This window comes from Rhizophagus irregularis, chromosome 18, assembly GCF_026210795.1.
Source record: "Rhizophagus irregularis chromosome 18, complete sequence".
Lineage (NCBI taxonomy): Eukaryota > Fungi > Glomeromycota > Glomeromycetes > Glomerales > Glomeraceae > Rhizophagus > Rhizophagus irregularis.
In genome coordinates, this window is record NC_089446.1 from 2,727,787 (window position 1) to 2,745,866 (window position 18,080).

General features: G+C 26.6%; 6 protein-coding genes across 6 annotated transcripts; 3 read left to right on the forward strand and 3 right to left on the reverse strand.

Moving 5' to 3' along the window:
- Window positions 1-429: 429 nt before the first annotated feature.
- On the forward strand, window positions 430-1,097 carry OCT59_010220 (Histone H2A.2; the record flags this gene model as incomplete). Its single annotated transcript, XM_066132883.1, has 3 exons — window positions 430-576; window positions 666-975; window positions 1,048-1,097. 3 exons carry the CDS (start codon window positions 430-432, stop codon window positions 1,095-1,097), a joined length of 507 nt encoding a protein of 168 aa, XP_066000487.1.
- Window positions 1,098-3,962: 2,865 nt separating this feature from the next.
- OCT59_010221 (uncharacterized protein) lies at window positions 3,963-6,383 on the reverse strand (the record flags this gene model as incomplete). Its single annotated transcript, XM_025320191.2, has 8 exons — window positions 3,963-4,409; window positions 4,508-4,722; window positions 4,800-5,049; window positions 5,144-5,208; window positions 5,277-5,372; window positions 5,445-5,802; window positions 5,880-6,190; window positions 6,275-6,383. The coding sequence occupies 8 exons, from the start codon at window positions 6,381-6,383 to the stop codon at window positions 4,398-4,400; spliced, it is 1,416 nt and encodes a 471-aa protein (XP_025171959.1). The 3' UTR covers window positions 3,963-4,397.
- Window positions 6,384-8,622: 2,239 nt separating this feature from the next.
- On the forward strand, window positions 8,623-10,185 carry OCT59_010222 (uncharacterized protein; the record flags this gene model as incomplete). The annotated part of the gene is made up of 1 exon (XM_025320190.2): window positions 8,623-10,185. The coding sequence occupies one exon, from the start codon at window positions 8,623-8,625 to the stop codon at window positions 10,183-10,185; it is 1,563 nt and encodes a 520-aa protein (XP_025171958.2).
- Window positions 10,186-11,733: 1,548 nt separating this feature from the next.
- On the forward strand, window positions 11,734-12,627 carry OCT59_010223 (uncharacterized protein). The gene is made up of 2 exons (XM_025327303.2): window positions 11,734-12,092; window positions 12,175-12,627. The coding sequence occupies exons 1-2, from the start codon at window positions 11,865-11,867 to the stop codon at window positions 12,268-12,270; spliced, it is 324 nt and encodes a 107-aa protein (XP_025171957.1). The 5' UTR covers window positions 11,734-11,864; the 3' UTR covers window positions 12,271-12,627.
- A 2,115-nt stretch (window positions 12,628-14,742) lies between these two features.
- Window positions 14,743-15,592, reverse strand: OCT59_010224 (uncharacterized protein; the record flags this gene model as incomplete). Its single annotated transcript, XM_066132884.1, has 5 exons — window positions 14,743-14,845; window positions 14,918-14,969; window positions 15,050-15,265; window positions 15,471-15,489; window positions 15,566-15,592. 5 exons carry the CDS (start codon window positions 15,590-15,592, stop codon window positions 14,743-14,745), a joined length of 417 nt encoding a protein of 138 aa, XP_066000488.1.
- Window positions 15,593-15,901: 309 nt separating this feature from the next.
- OCT59_010225 (uncharacterized protein) lies at window positions 15,902-16,721 on the reverse strand (the record flags this gene model as incomplete). Its single annotated transcript, XM_066132885.1, has 3 exons — window positions 15,902-16,131; window positions 16,218-16,314; window positions 16,476-16,721. 3 exons carry the CDS (start codon window positions 16,719-16,721, stop codon window positions 15,902-15,904), a joined length of 573 nt encoding a protein of 190 aa, XP_066000489.1.
- Window positions 16,722-18,080: the final 1,359 nt, after the last annotated feature.

An 18,080-nucleotide genomic window follows, 5' to 3' on the forward strand; every position in this document is an offset into this window, starting at 1 on the left:
AATGTATTGCAAAGATATCGAGGGGCGACTAATTTTATAAGATCAAACTTATTTTTGAAATTGACGAACTTAATAATAATATTTAAATGATAAAATTTCACCAAATTATATAAATTATACTTTGTTATTATTATAATTATAGGCAAAAATCTATTAATTCATAATATTTAAGTATATTATGAATAATTTTTAATCAGAATTAATCAAATGACTAATTATTTGTCATTTAAATAATATAATTAATAAAATTAATGACAAATTATTACAGAATTATAAATTTAATGATTAAGAAAATAATCAAATATTATCATATAATCATAAAATTGGATATATAAAAGAGCTGGAAATCAATATTTATTACCTTCTCACTTTCTTATTTTTTATTGCAGTTTAACGAATCCTTTTCTCTTAATAAAGAACAAAAAAAAAATGTCTACTCGTACTAGAAGTAGTAAAAAAGATACTGGTGGTAAAAGAGATACTGGTGGTAAAAAAGATACTGGTAATAAGAAAATTCCTACTAGCAGAAGGGTATTAGTAGAAGAAAAGAAATCAATTACTTCAAGATCTGCAAGAGTATATTTATTTATTAAATGAATTATTTTAAAAAAGTTTTGATTTTTCTCATATATTTTATTAATAATATATGTTATTAATTTTTTTAGGCTGGCGTTCAATTTCCAGTTGGACGAATTCATCGTTTTCTTCGAAAAGGAAATTATGCATCTCATATTGGTGCTGGAGCGCCCGTTTTTCTTGCAGCAGCTATTGAATATTTGGTGGCAGAGATAATAGAACTTGCTGGTAATGCTGCTACGGATAATACAAAAAAAAGAATCAGTCCTCGTCATATTCAGTTGGCTATTCGTAATGATGATGAATTGAATAAATTACTTGAAGATGTTACAATTGCTCAAGGAGGTGTCTTACCCAATATTCACAAAGTTTTGTTACCACCACAAAAAACAAAAAAGAGTAAGTTTTATAATAAATAATATTTTAGTTTTTATTCTGATTAAATTAATTGATGTTAATCTTGATTAATAGGTGAAAAGGACAATCAGCCAGAAGTGGGAGTAGTCGAGAGAAGAAAATAATTTTTATGGGGGAGGTTTTTTTTTTATAATTTGATTATTTAGTAGAAAAATGGAACTAAAATTTAGTAGAAGAATTCGAATAAAAAATCATAGATAATGCATTCAATTACTCCCATATTAAATCGTAGTTTTTTTTTTCCTGATATTATGTAATGAATTCTTATTTTCTATAAAATTTGGATGATAATTATAAAAATCCAAGATGTGAATTATTTAGATTTTTAATATAAAAAATAAAGTGAAATTTCCGCTATCCGTCAGTCTGATCCGTTAAACGAATCATGGCGATACTAGTAACAATTTATTATGCCTGAATAAATTATTCCTTTTTGATCCTGTTCTTATATCGGATCTATCGGTTTAATTACATTCGATCGGTGTTAAATATAAAATTAATACTGTACATTTAAAAGTAATTACATTATTGAATATTTCAAACTACTTAACGATATCAATCTCTATCAAGAGTAGCTGATTCGAAAGATGAATACTAAAAATACGAACTTTATCACGTGATTGCGGATCAACTGTTATAGGTCATTAGATTATAGTGAATGCTTGAATGGCGGTATAAAAGAATAGATTTAAACATGTACTTTATATTCTCTATAATTATCAATTAAATCTAATCATTATCATGTGTTTATGAATTTCTGTTATCTACCATATCTAGTTCTAAAAAGCATCAATCGAATACTTCCAACTTTCACTAAGCATTATTTTTTTTAAATACCGTACTGCACTACAACTGATGCAAAATACCTGCTTAAAGTATTTTGTGTATCAGAATTAGAATTGACGCACTTTCTTGATATTTATATTGTATAAAGTCCATTGGTACAATTTCATCACATCATTTATGATTTATAATAAAATCTGTATTAAAAAAAAAACAATATAATATATATATTATTTGCTAAATTTAAATTTTAAGTCAATATTTTATTATTAAATTTTAGATTGGTACTCGGTAGCAATAATTAAAATACAAGATTATAGCACTACCTATATTATTCATTTTATCAATACTTCTGACAAATCAATGCGTTAAATTTACATTAAAGTACCAATATCTGTGCTTATTATGATCTCTTTCATATATTTATTAATTATTACTTTATGACCTTCCGTAATATAATATCCATCTTCGATCGCGAAATAAGATAAAATCCTTTCTTTACAGTTTTCAAAAAATCTCTCAAGACCATCAATTGAAATATTTCCAACTTCTACTAATTCTTATATCAGTTAAAGATTCTGGAAAAAAATTTGGTTAAAATATCTAATAACTCAACTACTATATTATTATCATTTATCATAAAATCTAAACTAAAAATCTTATATATTTTAATATTAATCTTTACATTAATAAAATCTTCACTCTTCAGGTTTTATAAGATGTGCCAGAATAACTTTTCAATCTTCGGACAATTATTGGCAATCGCTTTAGTTAACGTTTCTGCACCATCAGCAACTTTATCATTTGTACAAATATCAATATAAGAAATATTTCCTTTAGTTTTTTTCAATTAACCTTCTTTAAAATATGATAACCCATTGATAGTAAGTGAAAATTATAATATATATCATGAAGTTTATTTATTTAAGTTTAGTTATTGTATTGCCTTTTTTTCCAATGCTTTCGCTTAGTTCTCCTAAATGAAGTTCAGTTATTGTATTGCCTTTTTTTCCTAGTTCTTTGTATTTCCATTCTTATTAAGGTCGAATTGAGAATCAATTAAGGAAATTAATCCAGGAAACCTTAGATACAACTTTCGATAGTTAATTCACCTTAAACTTTTACATCTCAAATCATCAAAAGATTTTCTCTCAAAATCATTTTCATAATATCTATAACAACAGATTATTAAAGGTTAAAGGTATTGTTGATGATAAATTTAAATCATTATCTGATAAAATTTTGTTTGAATTGAATGAAAAAAAAAGTGTGTATTATATATATTCAAAGAGCTTTTTCACTCGATTCTCTCCAAAATATCCCATGAATGTTTTTTCCATAAAATTGGAATTAATTGTAATTCGATATGGCGCGATAAAAATAATCAATTACACGTGATTATGTTACGATTTTATAGAGAAACACCAATGAAAAATTGCGTCACATACTTGACCTCGTTTGCGGCGCAACAAAAAATCTAAATGTTCTTAATACGTATAACTTCTAAAATTCATTGGCTGCCCTGAAAGTTCAAAAAACTTTGATTCATTAAAGAAATGATCAGCAAAGAAACCCCATTTTTTTTATATAATTATATTAAAATCAAAACCGGCATTCGAAGCCTCCTTTTAAACTCAAAGTAAACTTGCAAGATCAGGTAAAAAAATATATATCTAAATATAATTTTATTTTTATATTAGAAGAAAAAATCTTTTATTTAAAATTTAATTTACCATGCCACTCAGAACCTGTTCAAATTTTAGGTGTGTTCAAGCCCGATACATTTGCTTCGCTACCCATCGCTACGCCCTGGATAATTACAAATTTGGAAATTGAAAAATAAATATTTACATGACGTAATTTAAAGTTACACATGATTGCATAAAGATCGATGAGCTTAAATTATTTTTTGATTTGACACATTGTTTTATCATTGATTTTTCAATCGTAGGCACGATTAATGACATCAACCCTGTGAGCCCTGGAGGAACCTTTTTAACCTTTACAATAAATGGTTTTAGTGTCAATGTTTCAGTGTTTTTGTATATTTATATGTAAATATACTAAAACATAAATTCTATAAATTTTCCCCAAAATCACTTCCAACTAAAATTTCTTAAGATGTACTTTTGTAATTTATTATACTGTAGTTACTGTAGTTATAATTTAGACTTAAATAATTATTTGAACAGTTTTAACATCCAAAAAAATATTGGCATCTTGATCAGATTTATTTAACACAAATGATACTCCTTTTCTTTTAATATTGAAAAATTGAAAAATTTTTACTACAAAGTATCAAATTTTTTATTAAATGATTATACTAATTAGAGTATATCAGTATAACCGAATAGGATAAGTAGTATCATATTAGATACTTGAAATTTTTGATATAAATTTTTGTTTTGATATTTTGTATATTAAAAGGTCAATAAATAATAAATATTTTTTTTTTAATTAATTCGATTCGTATCAAATAAATAATATTATTAAAACATATAAATAAATAATTTTTTTAACTTGTTTTTTGAACATGTTTTTCCATTTCAAGTTTTAAATATAAAATGATATTATAAAATCAAATTACATCCAAATCCAAAATGCTTGATTATGTGATTTCCTTAATAAACGTACTAAAAAAATGATAATAACAAGATTAGATTATTTTATCTAGTACGTACAATTTTTTTTTTAACAACAGATATATATATATACATATATTTGTACTTACGGGTAATAATTTCCATTTTACAACTTTTCCATATTCATCCCAATATTTTCCATATTTACCCTTACATCTAGCATCATCTCTCCAAATACGATGAATTAATAAAATAATCATATAAATAATGTAAAAGTAAGGCAATATATGATTAAATCCACAAGTAAGGCACATTGCTAATGAGATGAGTAAATCACCAACATAATTAAAATGTCTTGATATTCCTATAAAGAAAAAGAAATACACAAAAATTAAGAATCTTAATAAAAAAAATTATTTAAGAATACTTTGAATTACTTACCCCAAAAACCACTTGTAAGTAAAATACTTGAATGGATTTTTCCATCACTAGTAACAAATTGAGTTCTAATAAATCGAGCAGGTTTACCCCAAATCAAGCAATCACCATTTTTTATTCTAACAATATCTTTTTGATGATTTACGGCTCGGAAAATATAATAACCGGAAAGGCCAACTCCAAGGACAAATGAAAAGTAAGGAATAGATAGATCAATCGGATTACGAACTAAATAATGAGATTGAAGCGTATACTAAGAAGAAATCAGGAAGGTTATAATTAATTAAAAAATAATTTTTAAAGATTTGAGATTTTTAGAGATTTGAGATTTTCTTTATAAAATTTACCATCCATGGTAACCATACAGTATCACCCCATGCCAAATAGAATCCAAAATGATCATGAGCGATATCTTTTGAAATTTACAAGTTAATAATCTCGTTATATAAATCTAAAGAATTTATCTTCAAAAAAGCCTACCAATGGTCCTAAGATACCAATCCTCATTATAAAAGAAATCCAAAACATAAACGGCATGTAAGAAATTCAACAAAATCATTGAATTGGTTACATAACCTGAAATAAATCAATATCAATATATTGAATCAAATAAAATTAAAAATCTTTGATCATTTATTAATTCCTTACCAATTTTATTATATTGAGCAGCGGCAAAAGATAAATTAATTAATGTCCAAGCAATGATTCCAGGTCTGCCATTATGAAATAATTTGAAATCCCAATATTTTCCAAATCTTGGATTCATTTCAATACCCATTAACAAATCATAAATAAAACTTCCAGAAAATTTTCGATCTTCTGCATGAGAAGGTATTAAATATGCTTTGATAAACGAGAAGAAAGTAAGGAAATAACCATATATATTTGCGGCTATAAAAAGTTGACCCCATCGATCATGAATGATAGAAGCATCCCACCAATTAAAGTAGAATGCACCAACCAAAAAAAGAGTATGGGTAATAAACCAAGCCAAAAGTCCATTTACCTAATAAAATAAATAAATAAATAAATAAATAAGTAGGTAAATAAAAATAAGTAAATAATCACATATAAATAATTTACCTTATAAGGTAAAATATGACCAGCAGGAGTTCTCTGACCGTGACCAATTTTTGCTGGTAAAACAGCATAAAGTATTGCCTGAAAACTTAACCAAGTAAAATAAATTTTGATACCCTCCCACGAAAATTGAGGAAGTTTTTGTAAGATTATAGTTTCAAAAGCTTCCTTAGAGAAATCATTTGATTGGAGAAGAAAGACAGGCTCAATTATAGAACATTGATAATGAGTACAAACAACCCAAAAATAAATAACCAAAAGGGGACAACAAGTGAGAATAACGGTAGATAATAAAACAGTAAGATATGATATATCTAAATAATAATTTAGACTAGGATTAATTTGAATGATTTTTAAAGAAAAAAAAAATTATTTCTAAAAAAAAAAGAAGTATTTACCCCTGTCACGACCCCACGTTTTCCCGGTTTGAGCCTTCAGATTTACTATATTTTCTGAAGGCTCATTATCTTTTTCGTTAACAGCATTTCTCTGTCTTAATGAAGACATAAATGAAATAAATTTAAGGGAAAAAAAAGCGTAAACAAAAAATTTCGATCATCACACAAACTTTTCAGAAAGGTAAATTCAATGTGACACAGCATCGGATATAAAAATTTCCTATAATCATATAGATTAAAAAAAATTGAGAAAACGATTTTGATTTCTTTTTACAACTTTTAAACCTTAAAAAATTTATTACTAGATAACACGACGGCTAAACTGTCGGATCTATAACTTTATTTTATGCAAAATTTAATAAGTCGTAATTTATCCGAAAGAGTTCACTACAGTTACATATTACTTGTAAGCATTCTAGATTTCGAATTTTTGAAAATTCTTAAACACCAAATAATCAATCTTTAAAGGCATAACCGAACTGTAAATACACCCATTGCATTTTCCTAAAATTGGATAAAACCTGTTGTCTTAATGAACTGTTTGACTGTTTGACAGTTACAGTACATAATATATATATTTTGGTTATCTTTTATATCAGTTAGTTAAATTTAATTTTTCTTAGTGATTTCTTTTTCAATTAAAAATTCCAAATTACTTTGTAACATCAAATATATTCCAATTAATTCAATTAAATTAAAATCATGGTAAAATCATAATATATTATTGGTAAAAAAATAATAAAGTTTCATTTTCATCATATTTTTTTTTTTGGATTGCATGGAAAAAAAATGGATGTTTATCCGTACATATATGTTTAAATGAACGATAAAGAAATAAACACATGGGCTATGTTAATTTATTCAAATGTCAAAATTTGTAATGAAACTAAATAAAGTAATAAATTTCAAAACAAAACGGGATTTAATTAAATCTTGAATGTAGCACATAAAAAATTGAAAAGTTGACAGCTTTGATTAAATTTATAAATAAATGTTGAATGTTTATCTTTTTTTTCGGGTTCTCTTACACAAAATTTTAAATTATGATCCCGTAAATCGTATAATTTAGTTGCGCGAACTTTAAGAAGAAAATGCACGTCAAATTAGTTGGAGTAAATCATTTCCCTGTATAAACTATCATAACTATCATTATCTCCGTTTTTTTCCGTTTAAAATGATGCTTTATACTATTGAAAACACACACAAAACATATATATAACATTGAGACTTTGACACAAATAAACTTGTTTGATTTTTTTTTTTTGTATCTCAAGTTTATTTCTCTCTCTCTATCTCTCTATCTCTCTCTTTCTCTTTTTCTTTGGTCTTTACATTTATGTTTGCGTTCAAAAAAAAAATTTTTATATAGATATAAAGTTGAATAAAATGGAAAAATGTCTTTTATTTTGGAAAGTTGACAGTTGACAGTAAACGCGTTAGAAAATAACGAAAGATGAGGAAAATATGAAAGCAAAATGAAAGAAAAATATTTACCTCTTTTTTTTTTATTTTATTTTATTTTATTAAAAGGAAGGAAGGAAGAAGATGTATATATATATATATATGTATATATATATCAAAAAAGTTGGTTCACTTTCTCATTTTTTAATATTTTTATTTGAAAATTCTTTTTATTAAAAAATTTTCTTTTTTTTTTTATTATTAAAAGAATGCATGCTTTTTCATGTGTCACCACAGTGAAAGAAAAAAAAAAAACGCTGCGGTGGCAACGTGACGTGAATAACGTGACAATTTTTTTTTTTTTTTCCTGAATCAAACATGGATTTCAAGAATGCGGATTTCAGGGGGAGGGGGTTTGCAGCCTTATTAACACGGGTGTAACAAGCCCTTCCGGTCAAGGAATTATTTTTTTCTTTTTTGTTTTTTATCTAACATGTTCTCCAAAGATGTTTTACGTTTTTGGTGAAGAATACTAATAAAGGATATTGGGCGTTTGGGGAAATTTAAATAATTGTGGAGTAAAAAAAAAAATAATAATAAAACTGCGGGGAGAAATCCATAATCCATTGTTCTTACGATGGATTGAGATTTTTAAGGTTTCATTGTTATGATCAAATGACCAAATGATCAAATGATCTTTGAAATTTTATACCAATTGTAGTCATTTATTAGGATTTTGGAGGCACTAAATGTATTACAACATGATTTTATTTTCGGTTACATAAAAATAAAAAAGTAATGGTATCAATGTAAATCTTTTTTTTCCCATTAAGTTCAAATTTTTTTTTTTTTTCTTTTAGAAAAGAGAAGGAAAAAAAAAGGAAGAAAGGAAAAAAAAAGAAAAAAAAATTTTTTTTAAAGATTTTTTTTTTTTTTTTATAGGAATTATGAATTCTTATGTGGAAGGAAAACCAATAGCACCACCATTACCATACGAATCTATGGTAGAAATATTAAACCATCTAGAAAATGATATAAAATCATTACATTCGTGTGTATTGGTTAATCGACATTGGTGCCGAGAGTCAATGTCTCACTTATGGGTTGAACCTTTTACCAAAAAATTATCGGATAAATCAATACTTTCTTTATTGGAAACATATTTCAGATGTTTAAAAGATGAGGATAAAACTTTACTCCGAATAGAAGTTGGGAACATTTTACCGACAACATCAACAACGAGACCATTTTTTAATTATGCATCATTTTTAAAAAAATTAAATACTAGATTATTAGGACATTCAGTAAGTGTTTTGGTAAATTTGGAAGAAAATTTATATTCATGTAATAAAAATAAATCAGAGATAACAAATTTGATGTTAAAAGCATTATATAAATTATTTATTGAAAGTGGTGCAATATTAAATAGTTTAACTTTAGATGTATCATCAGGATCAATGGATATAGCAGCAAAAATTCCATTATTTAGAAAAAATTTAAATTTTATATCAAATATAAGAAAATTAAATTGTATATTTAGTAATCCATCATCAGAAATATTTTATAATATGAGTGATTTATGGGATGAATTACCAAGAATTTGTACAAGGATAAGAATATTAGATATTGATGCAAATGACATGCATTGGTCAAGTGGTCAAACCTTGGCAGATTTAATAAAATCACAAACGGAATTATCAAATGTTAAATTTAGATCTTCTGGTAGTAGGGTTACTTCAGCTATTGCTATGTTGGCAAAAAAATCTGATACTTTAACATCACTTGAATTTGAATATATAGATTTTCGTAAAGTATCATTAGATGGTCTTGAAAGTTGTACAAAATTAGAAAAGTTAAGATTCATTGGCGCTAATAATTGTAATATTAATACTTTTCTTCCGTTAATTAATGCAAAATGTAAAATTAAGACTTTAGAATTAAACGAAATTGACGATTCACAATCTTTGATAACACTTTTAGAGAATGTTGGTTGGAGTTTGGAACATTTAATTATACATCCAATTATAAATTCTCTCATGGAAATTTTACCAACTTATTGTCCTAATATCACTTATTTAAATATTTTAGTAAGTTCCCCTTTCATACCTCAATTATTATCATTAGTAAGTGGTTGTCAATTGGAATATTTAGTTATAAGAACAAATTCTATTAATGACTCTGAAATAATCGTAAATGAAATGGGTAGAGTTATTCCTTCATCTTTACATTATTTAGAATTTTTAATGCCTTTAACTTCTAGTCAATTGAATACTTTTCTAATGGATTGTCAAGCTCCTCTGAAGACACTTATAGTAGATTCTTCTCCTTATATATTTTTAACCGATTCTCATATTAATGCGATTAGAAATTTTACTATAAGAAAAGGTACATTAAAATATGTTAGTATCGGTATTGGAGGTCTTAATATAGATCATGATCGTTTGTATATTGAAGAAATTGGTAGATATCTAAATTTCTTACCTGTAGATAAAGTTATGGTGAGATATTAAAAAAAAAACAAAAAAAAAGTTGGGAAATCGTATTTTGGAGATTTTTTTTTTTTTTTTTTTGATACAAAAAAAAAAGGTGTTTTTTCTCTGGCAAAATAGAAATTAAATTATTTATTTATATTGGACATTAAAAAAAAAAAAATATTAAAAAAAGAAAAAAAAAAATTTTTTTTTGTGACTGAACATTTTTACTATTTGATTATACAAAATACACCTGACATTTTTTTTTTTATGGGATTATATTCAATAGGATATTTGTTTCATTTTTTCATTCATTTTATATATTCATTCATTCATTCATTCATTTTTTTTATTTATTTTTGCTTTTTTTTTGTGAGATAAAAAAAAATTGGTAATAAGTGTGAATATTTTTATAATTGGCAAAACAAAAACAAAAAAAAGTGGCATCGATTTCGTTTTTATTTAAAAATAGAATTTTCTTAAAAACCAAAAATTGGAGGATAAAAAAAATCACAACATTATGTTTTATTATGTATTAAGATTTTAAGTTACATTTTTTTTCTATAAGATTTAATATATATATATGTTCACACATTAAAAAAAATAAAAAATAAAAAATAATAATAAATAAATATATATAAAAGTCAAAATTTAATCTACGTTCGGGGTGCTTAAATATTGATTATCTAACCTATTTAACCTATTAATACCCCACGTTTAATTCTCCACAAGTTGCACATACGATCATCATCATTCATCAGATCAAATCTTGCAGGTATTGTGGCTTTTATGGCGCTTACACAAAGGTGGCTTGGTGGCTTTATTATCATATGACAAAAATTCTATACATAGAAGGTGATGCAACTTTTGCTTGGCGCTTCTTTAAAATAATAGTACCTGCTTAATTTAGTTATCCGTGTTTTTTTTTTCTTGGCATTTTTAAAGAAATTTATTGGATCAAATGATCAAATTTTTAATTTATTTCGTATTACACAAGATGCATCGGATATTCAATATTTTTAAATTATCTCTATGAATTCCTAATCGATTAAATGACAACAAAGTTCTTTTTCTAATTTAGGGTAATCTTTATTATTCAAATATTACAATTGACCATCTCTTGCACATTTTACTAAAGTATGATATACGGGAAGTATTGGAGATCAATCTTTAATGCATTATTATTTTGTCATTACATAATCATTGGTTCGTGAAAATTTCAAATTATATAAATAAATATATACTAAATATGTAACACGAGAAATACCTTATTTTGAACAAGCTACATATGATTATTTTAATTTTATATCTTTACTACGAGAAATTGATCATTTGAACAAATTTTATTTCTGGAAAACAAAGTATTTTAAGCGATCAATTACTTTATTTTAAGTAACTAACTTGTTCTGATTTTTTTTTTATCTTTTTAAAAATTTTCAGAGATTTTCCCCTTACAGTATATTACAATAATACATAATTGTGATTACATGTATTTATTTATTGTAACCGTCACAATTAGTAATTGTAACCTGTTTAAAAACATTGCCGTTAAATTAATATATCAAAATATTATTTATAAAAGGAAACGAACAAATAATACAAAAAATACAAAAAATACCTCGCAAAAAAATTTCGTTTTTTACAAACACACACACACATATATATATATTACATTATATTCATAAATATTATATGTTTATACATAAATTCATATAATCATGGTGGAAGATGATACGTTACCATTATATCTAAAATCAACTGAATCATCAAATCCTACTCGAAAAAAAGTAATGTTTAATATTTACAAAAAATTCGTAATTTATGGTTTCTTAATTGCGCTGTTAATATTTATTAGTTATATTGCAACTTGTAAATTATTATTTCTTTGCGATGAGAATTCTACATCAGTTGATAAAACATATGACAATTCTCCATCAAATAATTTAGTAAGTTCTTGTAATTATTAATAATGATTTTTCGATTTTTTTTTTAAAAAAAAAATTCTTAAATTTTCTTAATTCTTTTTAGGGATTAAAAATTGATAAATTATTTGTTGAAGTTAATAATTGGAAAAATGACGATAATGATGTAGAAGATTTCGATTGGACCGAAATAACTCAATAACCGGAAACATTATATATATATATATATTACATTCTTTATAGAAATGACTGATTTTAAAAGCATTTACGGTGTTTGTTAAGAGTGGTTATATGTGTTGAAATTTTTAATTCAAATTTTTACTATAAATTTTTACTGTAAAATTTTTAGGGTTATGAATTTTTGTTGATTTATTTCATATGGCTTCTGATTAATGCTGTATATTCACTCATAAACATTATTTTTTATCATTAAGTTCAAATAAGTTTTTTTTTTTTTTTTTTATGATTTATTCAATTTTATGTAATCTTTATTTTTAAGCATTAATTAAAATAATGCGAGATATTAAAAAAAATTTTGTAAAGTAAGTTTCTACATTTCTACAATAACGTCAGCAGTCACTTTTTCTTATTTTTTTTCTCAAAATCCTGAATAATCTTATCCTATATGATTTGCTTCGTTCTAAATCGCGTTTGAAGGTCGCAGTCCCGTTTGATGGTCGTAGTCGCAGTCCATTCTAAATAATGTTACATAACATAATTTCTAGAAGGTTAATCTTTTCTAACCAATACAATAATAATAAAAAAATGAACTAATTAATAGATATTCTAACTAAATTTTTTATTAAATTCTTTTTACAATTTGTATAGGAATTAAAATTCAATTTCTAAAAAAATTATGAAATATAAATTCTCACAAATATTTGAACATAACAGGTACGATTGAGCAGAAATTATTTTTTATATGATCGTGATAATATGCACCCTGGTTGTAATATAATAGTTTTAAATAGAATATAAACCAATAATCCTTTAAAAAATTTATTCCGTGTTATTTTGTTCCATATCATTTCCGTAAATAAATATTTATAACCTCAAAACATGAAAATTATCCAAATTGTAAATGGAAATTACTAATGAAATTCAAAATTTGAATAGAAATCGTAATTCGAGTAATATCCATGTTCAATAATTAGGTTGCCAATCCCTGTAATCCCGTTGGATAACTGTTGCATGGGAAACATGCATATAGTGTCTTTTTGGAATTAAGAATCCGAACTCTTTGAAAAAAAAATTCTTAATAATAAACAATGTTCGGCCGAAAGATATTAAATCATCTTCTATCAAAAGATATTAAGTTCTATCTCACTTTTTTTGCACACAACAAATACAATAAATTGATATTTATGTTTAATTTAATTTGCAGTAAAAAATGTTTAATCTGCAGTAAAAAAAATATTTCACGTTTAATTTAATTTGCAGTAAAAAAATATTTCATGTTTTATAACAATATTATAAAATAATATAAAATTAAATTGATAAAGAACCTTTAAAAGAAGGTCAGAGTGAAATCGTAGGAATAAAATAAATCAGAATAATTTAACTGATGCGCAGTGTCACTCAATATCTATTATCCCTCTGGTATTCCCGAGGATATGCATGAAAGCAATATGTGTCAGGTGCCTCCAATCACAATCTTTCCATCCAGCATCTCTTATAACAGTTACATGACAATCTGTAACGTACAACAGACCGCGTTAAAGTCTGGACCAACCTCAAGTTTGTATGCCATGTGTGGTTAAATAAATTAGGACAGAAAACTATTAACATTTGCTATTGCATATTTAGGCGTTTTACCTTGTTATGTGAAATCATGAGTGAGAATGTTGCATGGTGATCGCAAATAAGTGCTATTGACAAGAATAAAAAAATTATTACGTTCTTGGTACAAAGTAGCAGAAAAGAATTTTTAACGTTAAGGATGCATTCAAACCTATTTTAGCAGGTTTGCCGTTTACTTATTCTTGAAATTGTGAGTAGAGACTTTTTTTTTATATAAGCCATTAGGGGGGGGGTTGGTTTAAATTCATAAGATTAATCGGCACGGAGAAATAATATGGTTTCCATTATAGAAAAAAGGGGTTTATTTTACCGACCGACAATTATTTTACCGATAAACATTTCGCCGACAGTTAATCCATCTTATCCTAACTTAGTCCTAACCCTAATTTCTTTATCAAATCCTAACTCTAATCCTAAATTCCCTTGTTGGTGAGATAATTGTCTGTGATTGTCTGCGAAATGAATAAAAAGCTATTTCAAAATCAGTAATTTTTCATTAGAATTTATGATTAGATTTCTATTGTATAATGAAACTTGATGTTATTTGTATATTACATGTGGTCTCATTAAATAAGATGGTTTTTATTAGAATTCATAAAGAAAAAAGCCATTCTAAATTAATTGTTTGAAAAAATTGAGAGTGGAAGAAGTTTAAGTCAAACAAACAAAATAAAATGAACATAGAGAATCTATAATTTTCAGATAACGGAGAAATAATATGGGCATTGATCTATAAATATCATTATATGTATTATTCAAAAGATAGCTAGCATGTATAGAAACAGTATTATTTTATTAAGGAAGCATTTGTCATTTCGGCTGATCATTAAATACAATATTAACGATAATAATACTGCATGCAAAAAATAAAGAACTAGCCTTGTGAAGTGATGCCGTCTTCTTCTAATTCGTCTTCTACTGTTTCAGCATTGATTAGAGCTTTGGTTACTGTGAAAATTAAAGGTACGTTCATAGTTCTTCCTTTGTTAATTTTTCCTTCCGCTAATCAACAATGCATTTACTTTTCTAAGCCAATCATTCGACTTAACTGATGGGTCTTAATTGAATTATAATCAAAGCAAAAAACCAACGTTGTTGAACCTATTAAATCACTAAGAACTAAATACAAGTAGACACTAAAAATATACTAAACAGTTTACAACCCCTATCTGTTTTGATACCTATTATTTTGATCAATTTTTTGATTATAGCCCTCTTGCTAGCTGGAGAACTATCAACACTAGCACGATCCCTCAACAATCTAACAATAATACCAATCACCATTTTCACGTTGCTTCGAAGTAATTCAGGATTTTCTTTGGCAGCAGAATAGCAGATTCGTGTAATTTGGTACTTGCTACCACTAGAGTATATTTCATATGGAGTATATATAATCACTAGTTGATTGGCAATCACTTGCTTGATTTTTATATTTTCTGCATACATATCTTCTAATACTTGTCAATCCATTCTACACATAGTCCATGCGATATGATAAAATACCACTCCGAACCTGTGACACAATATCATAGAGATAGTCGAAATAATCGTTCCCAAATGCTTGATCTGTAGTTCGTTTTTTCTTATTTGTTTGGTATACACTTTCAAGTTGCGCCAGATTCTAAGAAATAAGCATCATTAAATGTATTAAATGTTTTTGATCTTTCAAAAAGCATGAATATGAGCAGTAGGCTTACCTGAGTATATCCAATTTTATATTGCATGGTTTCCCCTCGGTGATAAAAAGGTGGTCTTCTCAACCTTTGATTGTGTAGTCAACTTGACGGTTGAATCTTCACCAGAAATATCTTTTTGTGCTGTTCTCCTCAAATACGAGGCCACTAATGCAATTGCTCTTTCCTCACTCATTTTATTGGCTATACAAGCCCGACTAAATGCTTCTAACCATTCAAGGGGATCTTGGTTCCCTCCCTTGAATACTGGAAAGTCTACTAGTATAGATTCTCTGGGTTCTAATGGCAATTGATGCATGAAGAATCGATGAAATAAATTCATTTGCAACTGTCATTGTCTTAAAAGACACAAAAGATTCGAATTTGAAAAAAAGATTTGAGATTGGAAGCAGTGTAAATCGTTTTAAATTTCCGCGCATGTGATTGAATGTAGATAGGCGCGATATATATAAGAGCGCATATGACTTCATAGGTTGCGCACAAAACTTTTATGTATAATGTGCGTTCCTCACATATAAAAATAATCTGAATTTCCAATACTGAATTCATCGTCATTGAACTCCTTGAACCTGAGAAGAAAAAATATGTTATTATACATGATGCATTACTATGGGTAACTGCTCCAATCTAAAAAAAAAATTTAATAGTCACCCACCAGGAGTAAACTGTTTGATGCTTGTTATATCTTCCCCATTGACCTTATTTCTACGCAACATTTCCATCAAGTTGTTGAGAGTTTTATGGGGAATAATCTGGCTGAGGTCTTCAATAAATTTTGCAAGTAAATCCATGCAGTTGGCACAACGTGCATCGTTTTAAATTTCCGCTCGTATGAATATAAGTATCTATTCCCGTCAACTTTCGCGTTTTCACAAGTGACTTTTTAGTTCTTTGCTCAGATCTTTCACAAAACCTTTCTCAGAGATTCTTTAATAATTTGCCAGACTGCGCCAGCTCCAATCCCTACGATAGTTGTTAACCCAACATAGAACGGTGCACCTTCGGGAACTTTAGCTAATAGTGAAAAATTAATCCTTATAAATTTTATTATAACATGAAGATTGAAAATATGATAATTCCCTTGTAATTCATATACTTTTCTTTTAACATTTCTTAATTTGGACATGGATGAAGTAGATGAAGAAGTTTGTGAAGACATTGGTTTTCATATATATGTTTGTGCTTGCGAAAAAATTATGCATCCGACTGCAGTTACAACCTGCAGCATATGCACCGTGCTATTAGCATCATAGCTTCTGATTTTCCATTATTTAAAGGTGTGTTCCCCTTTCCGAGCTAATATTGCTGCTTTCCATACAAAAGGCCTTCCCTCTGATGTCATTAAAACTACACCTAATAATTGTTCATAATTGTTCACTGTCCAGCCATCAAATATAAGTGTAATACCTACAGGATCTTCTCTCAATGCAATTTCTATTGTATCACATCATCCAAAATTAATCTATTAAGAGTCTTACGATCAGGAAGTTTAAGAAAAGGATTAAGAACCTCAAATAGTTCTTTTGTTTCGGGATTATTAACCAATGCAACGCGCATCCACAAGGAACTGTTAACAGAATTAATAATGTATTAAATCTTTTTTGTCTTCTTTTGTTAATGATTTAACGATAAAATTATCAAGTGGCCAATAAGAAGAACGATCCAGAAGAATCAGAAAATGTGGAAGTAGTGTCACTGAGGTGTAAAGCTATAAAGAAATCGAAATCAACAAAGTATTAAAAACTTACATGATCGTTTATTTTCTATTTGTCTTTCGTTATTTTTTGATAATGTAAAAATTTCAAAAATTTCGTCTCTACACTTTTTCAGTTGTTGTACTATTCCGTCTTTTTTATTTGGAAAACAATTTTTTTCCCTTCCTCTTCTCCTAATACATCGATACAACATTTGCAGTGCGTCTTAAGGTTACTCTGATTGAGTTTTCGTTAGTTTTAATATCGTTTATTAAATCTGATATTGGTGACATTGAAAAGTTTGCATTGCAATGTAATAACAATGAAAAAAATTCATAAAGATTGTAGGATTTTATATTTTCACAAAAAGTTCGGCTGGTAATTTTCATAAGCAACGATAATTAAAACAAATTGTCTACTTATTAAATAGTAAAAAGGAATGAAAGAGTAATGTCTTTAATAAAAATAAAAAAATTTTTTTTTAGATAATCGATGTGTACTGTATCACGTGATTTCCGCAGCTGTTTTGAGATTTTGGAGTGTTTTCAAATCTGATAGTGCTATGAAAATGAAAAAACTCTTTCCCGAATACATTTTTTTACGAAAATTTCTGCGTAATAATTTTTTTAAAAAATAATCCCCTTTATTAAATTTTATTACATAAATATAAAAAATGTCTATAAACAAGAGCCGAACATCAAACGAAGCAGCTTTAGACTTCGTTTCTAAGTTTAACGAAATTTATTTTCAAACTTTTACACACCACTTAAGTTCTTTTGTACAGGATGGTTTCCTCAAGGACTTATTTGAAAAAAACCCCTCAG

What these genes read in the sequence shown, in the direction of transcription:
- OCT59_010223 (XM_025327303.2), top strand. Translation starts at nt 11,865, where the DNA reads ATGGTGGAAGATGATACGTTACCATTATATCTAAAATCAACTGAATCA. An exon ending in ATTCTCCATCAAATAATTTA is followed by an intron (nt 12,093 to 12,174) that starts GTAAGTTCTTGT and finishes AATTCTTTTTAG; the next exon opens with GGATTAAAAATTGATAAATT.